We start from the raw sequence: 13,960 nt of genomic DNA on the forward strand, positions 1-13,960 counted from the left end.
TCACTCCGTCATTGTAATCGCTGCCCTCAGCTTCACTTACTAAACTTCCTAAAATACTCCCGCACCTGAGGCCCCATTTCCCGCGTGTAGATGTAAATATCCCACTCAGTAGGAATATATATCGGCGCCTGGTCATGGTCGCCCTCGTTGAAAAACTGACAACATTCCACGAACAAGTTCCCCTTCTGGACCATGTACGCACCCATCTTGCGACCGTGAACAATCTCATGCAGAAGTTCGTACCAATATCCTACATGATCATGGAAGTATTCCACCATCAAGGGAGCGATGATGCTCGGTCCCATTTCGAGCAGATCAAAGTATTCATCGCACTCGGTACAGATGCCGACGTTTGCGCGAAATCTGTTCTTCCAGCAGTGTTCTTTCCAGAGCCCAACGCGTTCTTCATAGATCTTGTGGCGCTGGTGGTTGAGCTCAACGACCCGAATGCTATGGCGCTGTAGGATCTCTTGAGTAACAAGCGGCGCATCCGGTTTTGCACGGTATTCGGGGTCATTCTCAAGGGCGTTGTCTACACAGATTCAGTGAACAGGGTACAGAGAGTGACAGGGAAACGTACATAGAAACACTCCGTAGGAGTTACCGTTGGCGGCTATTGACAGCTTGAACACTACAAACGGGATAATCTTGGGACCGAGCCTTTTGAGCGCATCAAACTGTACTGTTTGGGTACAGGCATCAAGGCTGCAAAGAGATGAGAACGGGTTAATATGGAGAAGGATATGACAACTGTACCTCTTTTCAGCCGGTTGTTCTTCGCAGGCTGCTCGCCATGCCGTCCATTTGGACTCGAAATTTTCCACAGCCTTGGGAAATGGCGACTGAATGGCGTTGTAAAGTCTCCTGGCCGACTCGTTGGCCTCTTGGGTCGGGAGGGAGGCCTGACGTTCTGTTGTCATCTCGAGCTGCCTCGACAATCGTATGGGATATCTTGGGCGATGTTAGATACACGATTTGGGCCTTGCGCTGAGCTGAAAGAGTGATGAAGTTATCGAAGCATTGTTGGAAGGGCTGTTGGCGCAGCGGGGCGAATGCAGTGAATATCGCCAATCAGCCTGGAGACTTGCATGAGCATGCATTTGACGTGTATTTATGCGAATACATGAAGATAACCCGTCAAATACTAACTGTTGCATGTCTGAGTAGCACTTTTCCACATATCGAGATGCCAGACGCGGTGGCACTTGACTTCTTCCGCCAGGCACATGTCCCTTTGGATGCCATGGTGGTAGCGCCCGTGGTTCGAAGTGAATGGGCGATCACAGCGTGAACATGGCTGCAGTGCAATGGACCTCATGTGTAAGACCTGTGTAAGACCATGCTAGGTTTGGGAAATCTCAAGCTAGAATTGCTCAATATGTTGTCTTGTGTTAAGAAGAAATAGGCACCACATGGAGTCTGGAGTCAGATTCTTGGGGTGACTGGAGTTCCATCAACCCGGAAGATTAACAGGAGTCAACATTCTCAGCCCTGAGATGGTTTAGAAGTTTCTACATTTACTAAGAAGCTACGGTGGTTCCCCTTGTGACTCTTAAATAAATTTGCCATTATTACAGCTCCATGGCCTGGCGGGTTGCCGATCAATACCGGCTACCAGGGAGTAATAGTCCCACATGATTACGACTGCATAAGGACAGAACCGGCGCGACTTTGTTTCATCGAAAGGCAACTCTCACACCAACAAATACACGACTAGAGCTTGAGACCTATACTCAACATGTCGCGTACTCGAAAAACAGTCATCAATAATGTCCGTGTCTTCAACGGCACTGAGCTCACGGCGCCACAAACCGTTGTCATTGACGGTGATGTCATCGGTGAGAACACAGACAACGCAACCGGAGTTGTTGATGGCAAGGGAGGAGTCCTACTTCCTGGATTCATCGACGCCCACGTCCACCTACATCACGAAGGACATTTACAGGATCTGGCCAAATATGGAGTCACCACTGCGCTCGACATGGCAATGTGGCCAGCCGATAAAATGAACAGCCTACGAAACAAACCGGGCTTGCCGAGCATTCAGAGCGCTGGATTACCTGTCACCGCACCAGGAAGCCTTCATAGCCATTTCCTTCCGCTGCCAAAGGAAGCACTCCTCTCGGGACCTGACGAGGCCGCAAAGTTTGTGCGGGCACGCCTCGATGAGGGATCAGACTACATCAAGCTCATAGCGGATGTACCCGGACCGAGCCAAGAGACGCTTAACGCTGTTACAAAGGCCGCCCACGACAAGAACAAAAAGGTGGTGGCTCATGCGTCTGCTTATGAACCTTTTCAGATGGCCCTGGATGCGAAAGCAGATATCATCACACATGCTCCTATGGACCAATGCGTCAGTTCCGATATGGTAAATCGCATGGTTGCCAATAAAGTCGTTTCAGTGCCGACCTTGTCTATGATGGAAGCTACTTCACAGCGACCACCAGTATCGGCACTCTTTCGCCTGATGCTTCAGCCGTCCCTCTTCATGGCCATTATTAGAGCCAAGACCGGAGGAGGCAAGCAGCCCCCAAAATATGTGAACGCAAAGGACTCAGTTAAAGCAATGTATGACGCTGGCGTTCCCGTTCTGGCGGGAACAGATTGCCACGATGAGCCGAATTCTTTCTTTGATGTCAAGCATGGGGAGTCGATGCACCACGAGATGGAATTGCTTGTAGATGCCGGAGTGCCTACTGTTGATGTGTTGCGGGCTGCGACGATGCTTCCGGCCGTGCATTTCGGGTTGGAGGATCGTGGTGTTGTTGAGGCTGGGAAACGGGCGGATTTGGTATTGTTGAGCGATAACCCGATCAAGGACATAAAGGCGACTCGATCGATTGTTCGAGTTTGGTGTGGTGGTATTGACGTCGATGGTGTGAAAGGGGCTGCTTGAGCATGTGCTTAATGAAAGTTGATGATGACAACATGCCGAAAGCCCCAACTAAATGAAACATGAAGCAAAGGATGCATCAAACTGATAATAGCTGTTCTTTCAAATTTATTAAGGTTAACCAATATGTGACCTGGCTGGCAAAGTGAGCTTCCCTGATGCAGAAGGATAGTATAAGTGAGACCCGTTGACAAAATCGAATTTGGTGTAGGGTCGGTTAAAGACCTCCTCCAACTAAGCCACCGTTTCAACATAAAACACAATCATCATTCATCATATTTACACTATCAAAATCGCAACGCTTGAATATTGTTCGTAATCCACTCAAACGACGCCTGTCTAAAATTATCCTTCAAAAGGGTAGACTTGCCCGCAAAGAAGTGAGCAAGGTTATTACCCTCAGACCAGCGCGGCCAGTTGGGATACTTTCCAGACGATCCAACGTTGGGGTCCAGATTGTAAACAAAATTAGTGTAGTATGTCCGAATACTATTAGCGGCATAGTTATCCTTGATTCCATAAAAGACTTGTATGATATCGGATCCGTGCAAGGTGCCCAGAATTGGTGTCCCTTGGTCATAAGACGACAAGTACGACCATGACGGGACATTTGGGTGTAGGATATTGGTACCTGTTAAAAACACACGTCGGCTCAGTGTAAATACCAGATCACCTAAAATGGCGGCTCTGCGTTTGAAGCCAGGGAATATTTCATTTAGGAGGCCGGTGTTGAAGGGACTGCCGTTGATGACGGCCGGGATGCCGCTACCATAGGTGCCTACTAGTTCGGTGATTTGTGCCTTGGTGGCACCTGCGAAGTAGTATGAGGTCAGATAGTCAACTAGTTCTTTTGTGGTCGTGAGGTTGGGTTGGAAAAGACCAAACAAAGTCCCTTCGTCCTCTTGGTCTCCAATGATCATTGGAACTGGCGCATATTTTCCACCCAGTATAAGCTCGTCTGGCGACTTGCTGATCGCTTTGCCATCTGGACGCGGTAGGTAAGACAGCGCAAGTGAGTTATAAGACAAAATACCGGGAACTGATGTGACAGCTTTCAAGAAGTCGTTCGAGCTCAGCGCACGTAGGCAAGCCAATTTGTCTGCAGCACCGGTACAGCCTCCGGTTTGCACAACCTTGTCGAAGACGGCTTGACCCTTGGGACAGTCAAGGGGGTCTGTTGGCACAACACTGCCAGAGTTCATAATGGCTCCACGGAATAGCGGCTTTCCCTTGTATGTATTGTCGCCATCATATAAGATCATTTGGTTGAGGACTGAGATTGCTCCAGCAGATTCTCCCCAAATCGTCACCTTATCGGGGTCACCACCAAAGGCATCAATGTTATCCGCAACCCACTCAAGTCCCATGCGCTGATCTAACAGCCCGGCATTTCCGGACCCTTCAGATAGGATTTCCTTGCCGGGCATGAACCCATAGCCTGCCACACGGTATTGCACGGCCACGAAGACGAAGGGCTGGTTGATTGATGCGGCATGGTTGATAAGACCTGTGCCATCATACATGGACGACCATCCGAGCTAACAGATTGTATCAGTCAGCTACGTCATTTGTATCATGATAACTTTATGAAACGACTTACCTCAAAACCCCCGCCGAAAATCCAGTACAAAACAGGAAGCTTAGCACCAGCCTTCGTACCCTCAGGACGAGCAACAGTGATTGTCAAACAATCTTCCGACTGCCCAGTGACATTTTGAACGAATGGAAGATTGGCGAGTGAACCCAAAGTGTCGAACAAAAAGTTCTTGCTGTCAGTCGAAGCGACCATTTGGGGACACGCTCCAGCAGGACCAGTGCCATCAAAAACACCCAAGGAGTCAGTTCGACGGACTGGGGGCTTCATCCTCAAGGGACCAAGAGGAGGTTTGGCATAAGGAATACCTCCAAATGACTCCACTCCATTTTTGACATTTCCTAGAATGGTCCCAGCTGGAGCAACAGCAGTGGCAGTCTTGGAAGCACGTTCCTCAAGAATTCCCGTAGGTGAAGCAAGAGTCACAACTGCCAGCAACAAGGAAACTGACAAGGATTGCACCAACATCGTGGTTAACTGACTCAAGGAACTGCAATATAGGGCTGGGACAGAGTCATGCAAGTCTCAAGGCGATAAGAGATGCCAAGGAGTTTCCAACTGTGAGTGGGACTCAGAGACAGAATGCATACTCTGGGCAGCGCAGCACAGCTAACTTATACTATCTACATACTGCGGTTTCTACCGATCTACTATCGATTCTGCGGATTTGACTATAGTCCGCACGTCAGATCCGAGCTTGTCGACGTCGAGATTGGAGAGTGCTCAGACTAATCGTGCGTTTCGGCAACTTACCAAGGCTTGGAGATGCTAAGCTAGCATGTGATGTTGCCGATCTTGAACAAGCGCTTTGTGGGGTAAGAAACGGTGAAATATTTTGCGATGCCTCGGCCAGTTGGGCACTATCCCTCTGTGAAGCCGTAAGCAGGTTTCTGCCTGCAAGTGTTATCTGCTAGTAACTAACGGCTGCAATGATCACAACCCGGTTTGAAGACTTCCAAACTTCTGTGGCATTATTGGAGGTATGGATAGCCTCATGGCTATGGGCCGTCGCGATAGTCTCGGTTTGCCACACATGTCACAATCGGGATAACGAGCTGCTACAAACTCAGCCTTGTGAAAATCATCCGATAAAGAAACTAGGACGCTGTCATGAGTTCGGACAACTCGTTGTTCTGCTTCGATCATCAGGCACCCCGCATTGACACTCCGGGATATCTGTAGGTATGACGGCTAATTCCAAGACTTGGAGTATTAGTTTCCACTCCACAAAGCTCGTCATCCTACCCAACCCATCCTTCTGGGGAATTGCATTAGATCTTGCGGGGCATGGGATCGGTGACGCCACATCCCGTTTGTTTCCGAATACGAAAGTGATAAACATGCATTACTATTGCCCGAACCCACCAGTCGCGTTGCCCGGTGCATGGTACGCTGTCCCAATTGAGTCAATGGTCCGATGAAACTTTTATGAAGTTGATTGATATCCGGAGCGACTGCCTGATGCCTTGGCCATGTGCAGCATTAGACAAGGGCTAGTTGTCGAGAAGCCCTGGGACCGGATTGCACCCGGAACCTGGTATTATTTTATGCAAATCAGAACTGCCGACAGAATATTAGCTGATTCCATTCTCGTGGAAACCCCATACCGACAATTGGTACTGGGATATGTAGCACGAATATGAGCAGTAGAACCTGGGCGTTTGAAGAACTAGCAAGAAAAGATAACAACATCTAACGGGACATGTGAATACCCCTTCATCCGGGGCCGCGGTAATTGAAAGCATTATCGGACTTTAACAAGAGTCCGAAAAACAAACATCATAGTGTTTTCGAAACCAACCCTTGATTGACAGTCAAAGTTGGGATATTGTATTATCCAGATAGTAAAGCTGATCCTCGTGCAAGTCTTGAACTAGGCCAGACTATTAGAGTAGACATTTCCATGCTAAATTCCGTGACAAGAGACTTTGATCTCAGCAAACACAATTGAATCGTCAATATGCGTGTCTGCAATTTTCTCATTCCCAGTATCGTTCTTGCAGGAGCGGCCGTCGCCGCACCAAGTGATGCAACTAAACGAGCTTGTAAAGAAATTTCGAATGCTCTGCCCAAGCGGCTATCGTATCCCCTTAGCCTGCACTACAGCTCTGAGACTTCAGAATACTGGTCAACACTACTGCGTAGCCAGAAGCCAGCTTGCGTGGTCCTACCCGAATATGCTGAAGAGGTTGCCGCAGCAGTCAGAATACTCAACAAGTATCCGGATGTCAAATTCACCGCAAAGAGTGGTGGACACGATCCCAACGCCGGACATGCTACCGTCCAAGATGGGGTGTTGATTGCTTTGCGCAATATTGCGGGTACGACATACGACCCGGACACGAATCTTGCGTATGTTAAGCCTGGCGGGGAGTGGAACGATGTGATATCGACGTTGCATAAGCAAGGAGTGACTGCTGTAGGCGGAAGACTTGGTACGTAATATTCTCAAGTGTGATGAGATACAGAGACTGACGCTCATTAGGTATTGTCGGTGTAGGAGGATATCTTCTGCAAGGTGGTGTTTCATTTTTGAGTTCTCAATATGGACTGGCTGCAGATGTAAGTTGCCTAGGCCGACACAACTGTTGATTCTAATGCAAAGCTTAGAGTATCGTGGGATGGGAGATTGTTGCGGCAAATGGTTCAATCATCAACGTTGATGCAAGGACCCAACCTGAGCTTGCTGTTGCCCTAAGAGGCAGCGGAAGCCAATTCGGTGAGTCAAGAAGTAAACTGTGTTTTACGAATACGTATGCTAACAGTGTTAGGCATTGTCACGCAGTTCACTATTAATGCTCATCCCATTGGCAAAGTCTGGGGAGGCATTCGCATATACGAATCGACTCAGAAAGATGCAGTTTTTAAAGCTTTGCACAACTTTGTTCCGAATGGTCAAGCCGATCCAAAAGCTGCCATCATTGTAACCAATATTGTCTCCGCTTTGAAGCCTTTATCGTTTATCATCTTTTACTTTTATGATGGAGAGAGCCATCCTGACAGTGGTCCCCTGGCCGAGTTTCTCAAAATCCCTTACTTGGTATCTCAAACGAGCGCACAATCGTATCCAGATCTTGTATGAAATCACCCAGATATTGCCAAAAGTATACTTGCATTTCTAACAGACATGTAGCTCAAGTCAAACGGCGCCGGCGCATCATTGCTTAATTCCAGAATATCCTTTCGAGTATGACATCTACAAAGCAATCGAAAGGGCATGGCTAACTCATCATCGTAGACTTTTACAATTCCGTACTTATCGGGCAACCCGGGTATATACAAGAAAATCTCAGATAAGATGGGGGAGCTCACCGCAAATTACTTCAAGAATCCACTGCATCTTACAGCTCAATGCTCAGTAGACTTTCAGCCTTTGCCAAAAGCCGTAGGCAGGATGAGTCAAGCAAGTGGTGGAAATGCCATGGGACTAACAGACCAAGATCCTGATCGCCTGATTTTAGAGATTCAGTGTGCATGGGGCTCGGCTAAGGACGATGAAACTCTCATGGGCATATCAAGGGACCTGACATCGTGGCTAGATACAGTGGTTCCCGAATGGCTTTCGGAGCAACAGCAGCCACTTGATACATATCTACCACTTTTTATGAATGACGCATCGGCGGATCAGAATGTGACTGGAAGCTACAGGAACTATGAAAAGTTCAAAACACTTCAGTTGCAATATGACCCTCAGGGTACTCTTCGCACTCGCACTGGGGGGTTCAAGTATTAAGCTCGTGTCTTGACTCACAGTACATACTTATTACTAAGTTATTTGTTAATAATCACTCTGAAGCTAGGTATGAACTTTATTGTAGTAGTCTCGCTGTCTGTGGAATAAATCTGTATTGTTTGTCTCTCTCGCTTGGTCTCGTCCCTCAACCCCCTCCATGACGTCGACACTCACTTCACATTGCTATCGGCTTCTCAACCATCTCTGAAATGACCCCAAGCGCTGTGAGACCAATATCATGCTTCGGCATGTCAATAATGTCCAATACTGTGATGCAGATCATGCACGTACCTGACTCCAATAGAATCCGGTAATAGTAGATCCAGTCGCAATTTTTATAGGGTTTTCCACCAGTTGAGACTCCACAACCGCTTCATTTTCTCTGAAGTGGTAACTTCTTCCACGATTCGTCGAAATCTGACTTGTTAGCAAAACGCCCCGACGAAGTCGTAGCTTTGCGCCAACGACGACACTTCAGAATGCGAGGTACATGCCTTGAATGATTCCAACTGCCCTTCCTTATAGTACCACAACACGTTTTCGCTGGCGAAATACCTAAGGTATACCGTAATAGCATTGATGAACTCTCCGCCAGGGCCATCAATGTCAAAGTGCATGGTTTTAGAGTACTCGAAAGTTTTGAACCTCCCTAACCTCCTGTTTGCAGCTGGGATATCCTCGGCGTTAAAGTGAAACTGGACATTGCGCAGTGTGCCTAAACTGGTGACAGATATCCCAGTCAAGTTACGTAGGTACGAACCATTAACCCCCCCGAACATAGTCCAACAAAGCGGCTGGTACCTAGTTGTTGATGTATGCCTTGCCGTAAAATAATCGTCGTTCAGATGCAACTCATTTCCTGGGATTTCGGGGTACCAAAAGGCACAGTCTCGCAGTGAATACGGCTCTGTGGTCTTGATTTCGGTAACAACCGGGATACACTTTGCAACAGCCAAACTGACCATCTTGAGTCCCTTGAAAGTTTTGTCAGTGTTGCATTGTTGGGCCAAAGAGTAGCATACTTACGTCGAACCCGGCTTTGACAGCTGCTATTGGCCCTGAAATTGCGAGGCGCCTTGTTTTTGGAGACCCCTGTGCACATCCAATCCACGGGGATGTCTGGCCGCCCTCAAACATACATTGCACTCCTTGTATACCTCTTGACCCTACAGCTAAGTTGAATCCTTTGAGTATTGCAAGATCCAGGACTGACTCTCTACCCTCTGTTCTGTATCCCAATTCGACAGCTGCCCCTTGCTTGGGGATAAGTCTCATTCCGGCGATATATTCAGCGTCTCCAAGTTGGACAACACTGAATACAATTTGGCCAAGCTGGCTGGGAATAGTTGCCTGCTGTTCGTAGAATCGACGACAACCATCGTTAAATCCAGGGTATGGCCGTGCGTCTGCCTCCGGATGCAAATTGCCAGTCGCCTCTAACCACGTCAGAGTGCCTGGATCCGATGTGGGTAAAGCGATCACGGAAAGTTCGCTGCTTCGTGAGGCCAATGCTTGTTGGACCTTCTGGATCAGTTTCCAGACCCTTTCTCTGTTTCGAATACCCCCTTTACGGTGAGCTTTGTTTGTGCGATAATACAACCATCTCCAGTCCGATGACGTGTTATCCCACTCATGGGACTCAAATAGCCAACCGCGCTCTGCATTCTTGCCCCGAAATCTGGAAGCCCAAAATTGATGGCTGTAGAAGATTGGCACAAACGATCGTGAAGCTTGGCGTGCTCTTAGGGCATCCGCTGTTGGAAGATAAGAAGCAATCTGAAAGCAAATCTCTTGAGGGAGCGCAGTAATACAATCCCGTAGTACAGTTCTTGGTTCAGCAGAGCACTTGATAAATTTTGGCGTCTTTGGACGCTCTGAATGAAGCAGTTGAATCTCTGGAACATGATATGGGTCACGCCTAGCAGCCTTGCACTGCAGCGAGTCCCCATCCCGATCGACGAATCGGTCTTCCCAGGGGTAGTAGTCCTTATTATTTACCATGACTAAGCCCCCAAAAGTATGACCCCAGCTAAGGCCGGTCCCTTCAGATGGAAATGGCAGCGACTTACACACTTCGAAGAGAGCCCTACACGGGACTTCGTTGGGAGAATAGGCTGTGTCTAGAAGTGACCAGCAAGCCTCGTGAAACAGAAAACCGAATCTGCCGTTAACCGGGCGCTGGCGAAGCACACCGATACAGTCACTATCTGGGAAGTCATATCCCTCGTCATCCCATCGTCCACTGACATCCAAGGGGGCAATCCAGTCGCCGCCATCGGGATCATCGTAGATTCCAACTCCCGTCACTGCAATTTTGTCTTGATAGGTGTAGACTATGGCCATCAGCTTGATTCTTACGCAGTGCAGCAGGCAGTTGGCACTTACGAACACGAAACTGGTTTAGCCAGGATGCAGAACTAGGGTCTTCATAATTACAGACGAGGTATCCACAAAGAACGCAAGAGAAGATGCGAGGGCTCATGGCTTGTTATTCAGGCAAAGTAGTCAACTTCATCGTCACACGAGCACTTGAAGCTCAATCCTGTGAACGTTTGTTGGATCTAGCTGCCATATGAAGACGGTATACCTGGTTGTCGAGATGCCTTCAATGTTGTTTGCGGGGTGACAACGTAACTGACAACCTCGGCGGCCTTGTGATGAAAATTATTCCGGTAACCGGAGGCGAGTGAGTAGATGCACGAAGTCGTAGAGAATTTCACACACAAGTGAAAGGCGGTGGTCGGTGGGGTGGCCGCAATTAGCTGTTGCGCAGCAATCAATGATTTTGGAAAAGGGACATCTGGATAGTTGCAGCCTTGGGTTGTAGGATCGGTGAGGAGAAGAGCGCCACCCCGCTTGGTTGCTGTCCCCATCAGCTTAACTGTGCATAAGTCAAATACACGCCAATGCTTTCCGCAAATCAGCATTTCTTTCTGAATTCTCCATCCGGGATAGTTGTGGATATTATTCCATTAAAAATGTTGTATAGTATTGTGGGATGGGATGCTGTTACCCCAACGGTTCTATCGTCCACGTCAATGCCACGTAAATAGCGTTTAGAATAATAGCGGACGGATAACACATGTGTCCTTCTCATGTTTTTATAACGTATTTGAAAGCAGAAGATTACAAAAAGATAAGAGTTCTATTAAAGGCTGAAGCCACTTCGGTATATTACAAGTTTCAAGGCACTCGGTATACTGTACTAGAGTACGGAATCCGTCTAGCGTCTTTTCATTTCCCCGAGGCATGCTGTCCAGCTCCTCGCTGCCGCGTCACAGCCACTACTGAGCCGTGGTAGATGATGCCCATGTTGACCACACTATATTGCGAATGGACAACCTACGGGCATGGACCTCTGTACTCCCTGTTCCCACACCTTTAGTTCCTCTTTGCCGAAAGACCTTTTCTTTTCTGGTCCAACCTCTGTGAAAAGGTAGCCCTGTGACATGTACTTCTTCTTATTCTCTCCTCCTGGCACAACTCCACCTAGCGCCCAAGTCAACCACGCTTGGAATCCCCATCGACTGCTGATGGTTGGCTTAACGTAATATGGATGCACCAAGTAATTGAGATGATGATATCGACCTGATTTTGGATCTTTTTCGGTAAACTCGCGCAACGGCGAGAAACGTGGAAGTGACAAATACCGCAAGACAAACCTCCGGATAGAGAAGATCCAATCCGTAATCGTATGGGCTGCAGGTGATGGATTTGGATGCCTGAGCGACCTGTTAAGTACAACTGGTTCTATTTCACTGTAGCAATTGAGAGGATTTGGGAAGGGAGCATAGGGGAACTAACATCATCGATCGTCTTAGACGTTCACCCATAAGAACGCCGATAATCTGGTGCGAGAATGGCACAAGAAACCTGGGAACGTAGAATAGCAATAGTGCAAAGAGCTCAGTGGCGGTTTGTTTGTTTGTTGCTGCCGGCACCATGTGTTCCAACTCGTATTGCATTGCCCAGTCAGCAATGTCTTCATAGAACTCAATGCCGTCTTTCCAGGTGTGTCGTTTCAAGTGTCCTGAGTACTTTATATTCATTGCGTCACCAATGGATTTCCAGAATGCGCCCTGGGCACAAATCTCCATGTCTGTGAGTTGCCGCCACTCATATGTGTTAATCCAATTGATAGGCTCTGTTACAAAAACGCTCAGTGTATACAGAAGGTCTTCGTTGGATATCTTTCCAGCCTTGATATAAGGACTGTGTAATGAATTCATCCTTCCTATTGCTTGTCGAGTTCGCTCCTCGTTTGGCGCGTGGGCCATAAATTCGCCTATTAGAACTGATGTATCTTCGTATCGTTTACTCGCATTCTCGGGGTTGCTGAACATGCGCGTCGCTACGAGCAAACTGGAAATAGTTGGAATGCCATAGGTCTGTGATTCGGTTAATAGGGACATCACGAGGGATATGAAGATGGGGTTACGGGTCCTTACCTTGAACAAGGCAAACTGAAGCGACATTCGGAAGAGCAGGGGAAACTCCCACTCAGACAATTCCTTAACTATTGACTGGGCTTCCACGGTAGTCATTCTTGACAAAGAGGCTCGATCTGTGAAGCCGAGCTTTTCTTGTTTGTTTTTCACTCTTCTAAATCGAAGGAAATAGCATAAGACTGGGTACAGCACAGCAACTGACAGCAGAATTCGCCACCCTCTGTCTGTTATTTGCCCATGATTCCATACAACAGGTGTATAAATCTCCAGCACACTGTCCAAACGTATCCACGAAGGGACGAATGATGCTTCTGGTGTTGATAGCGAGCTGGATTTCATCTTGAGGTCGCGTAGGATACGGAATTGACAGTTCAGATCTCAGTGAAGACAACTACGGCATGCAATCAAGATATACCTGTTGAATCATTCACATCTTATTAGGCTATTCCTGACGAAAGTTTCCAATCAGCTTGATAGGATATTGCAAATTTGCTTGTTCGGCACATATTCCCGATCGATTTAAAAAGCAGCTGATTGGCCAAGGAGTTATCCTGCCGAGGTGCTTCCCTTGTCCTGAGAGTTGCGACAACCCCATTCGGAAAGGACAAAACATCCAATGCGGGGGAAGATTGTTGATTGGCTATAATCTTCGGGAAACCTGGGGTTCATGGAGAATCCTCAGCATTAAAGACCCGCAAAACCCGAGTAGCCGTTTCCGCCTTACCCCTGGTTGTCGTGGTCACGTTGATCGGAGTTTGGATGCAACTCTATTGTCCGCCCCATCCGTTTAGCGGATTCGGTTGGAGATGGACTTTTGACCTCTGTTCTACAGTTCACAGCAATGTGTGTACTAAAGCAGCAAGATGAAGCGTTCGGTTAGGGCAAGCAGAGCGTGTGTATGGTGCCAGCAGCGAAAGGTGAAGTGCGACGCGTCAATATCTGGCACGCCTTGCACCCAATGCAAGCAACAGAGAGCAATATGCAGGTTCCGAAGCAAGTGTCGGACGAGGTGAGCTCTCCTCCCAACTAGCTGGTCGAACTTGATCCTCAACTTCTCTCGCAGACAACCGGCGTCGTGGATGAGCTTCAGAGAGAGTAGTACTTTAACCGGACCGACTGCCAGCCAGATTGAAGAGCAAACACCATGGCTATCTTTGTCGCTAGACACATTGCCGGACCTACCGCAGCATTCCCACTACTCTACGTTACGATTTCTTGAACTCAGAGACAGATCCACTCTAGATCAAGTCGAGCCAACTACTCCAGAGGCGAATGGGTGTCTAAGTATA

At 48.0% G+C, this 13,960-nt stretch overlaps 6 protein-coding genes across 6 annotated transcripts; 2 read left to right on the forward strand and 4 right to left on the reverse strand.

The window, feature by feature from the left end:
• Nucleotides 1-32: 32 nt before the first annotated feature.
• Nucleotides 33-920, reverse strand: VFPPC_03754 (hypothetical protein; the record flags this gene model as incomplete). The annotated part of the gene is made up of 3 exons (XM_018283216.1): nucleotides 33-532; nucleotides 581-705; nucleotides 757-920. 3 exons carry the CDS (start codon nucleotides 918-920, stop codon nucleotides 33-35), a joined length of 789 nt encoding a protein of 262 aa, XP_018137514.1.
• Nucleotides 921-1,738: 818 nt separating this feature from the next.
• On the forward strand, nucleotides 1,739-2,899 carry VFPPC_03755 (amidohydrolase; the record flags this gene model as incomplete). The annotated part of the gene is made up of 1 exon (XM_018283217.1): nucleotides 1,739-2,899. One exon carries the CDS (start codon nucleotides 1,739-1,741, stop codon nucleotides 2,897-2,899), a length of 1,161 nt encoding a protein of 386 aa, XP_018137515.1.
• A 284-nt stretch (nucleotides 2,900-3,183) lies between these two features.
• Nucleotides 3,184-4,958, reverse strand: VFPPC_03756 (cholinesterase; the record flags this gene model as incomplete). The annotated part of the gene is made up of 2 exons (XM_018283218.1): nucleotides 3,184-4,434; nucleotides 4,497-4,958. 2 exons carry the CDS (start codon nucleotides 4,956-4,958, stop codon nucleotides 3,184-3,186), a joined length of 1,713 nt encoding a protein of 570 aa, XP_018137516.1.
• Nucleotides 4,959-6,450: 1,492 nt separating this feature from the next.
• Nucleotides 6,451-8,223, forward strand: VFPPC_03757 (FAD binding domain-containing protein; the record flags this gene model as incomplete). The annotated part of the gene is made up of 6 exons (XM_018283219.1): nucleotides 6,451-6,925; nucleotides 6,976-7,052; nucleotides 7,101-7,209; nucleotides 7,262-7,566; nucleotides 7,624-7,677; nucleotides 7,729-8,223. The coding sequence occupies 6 exons, from the start codon at nucleotides 6,451-6,453 to the stop codon at nucleotides 8,221-8,223; spliced, it is 1,515 nt and encodes a 504-aa protein (XP_018137517.1).
• A 175-nt stretch (nucleotides 8,224-8,398) lies between these two features.
• VFPPC_03758 (F-box domain-containing protein) lies at nucleotides 8,399-10,705 on the reverse strand (the record flags this gene model as incomplete). The annotated part of the gene is made up of 5 exons (XM_022428351.1): nucleotides 8,399-8,464; nucleotides 8,515-8,640; nucleotides 8,790-9,197; nucleotides 9,250-10,556; nucleotides 10,609-10,705. 5 exons carry the CDS (start codon nucleotides 10,703-10,705, stop codon nucleotides 8,399-8,401), a joined length of 2,004 nt encoding a protein of 667 aa, XP_022284026.1.
• A 1,273-nt stretch (nucleotides 10,706-11,978) lies between these two features.
• Nucleotides 11,979-12,767, reverse strand: VFPPC_03760 (myosin-cross-reactive antigen family protein; the record flags this gene model as incomplete). The annotated part of the gene is made up of 2 exons (XM_018283221.1): nucleotides 11,979-12,611; nucleotides 12,672-12,767. 2 exons carry the CDS (start codon nucleotides 12,765-12,767, stop codon nucleotides 11,979-11,981), a joined length of 729 nt encoding a protein of 242 aa, XP_018137519.1.
• Nucleotides 12,768-13,960: the final 1,193 nt, after the last annotated feature.

The sequence above is a fragment of the Pochonia chlamydosporia genome, chromosome 2 (genome assembly GCF_001653235.2).
Source record: "Pochonia chlamydosporia 170 chromosome 2, whole genome shotgun sequence".
Lineage (NCBI taxonomy): Eukaryota > Fungi > Ascomycota > Sordariomycetes > Hypocreales > Clavicipitaceae > Pochonia > Pochonia chlamydosporia.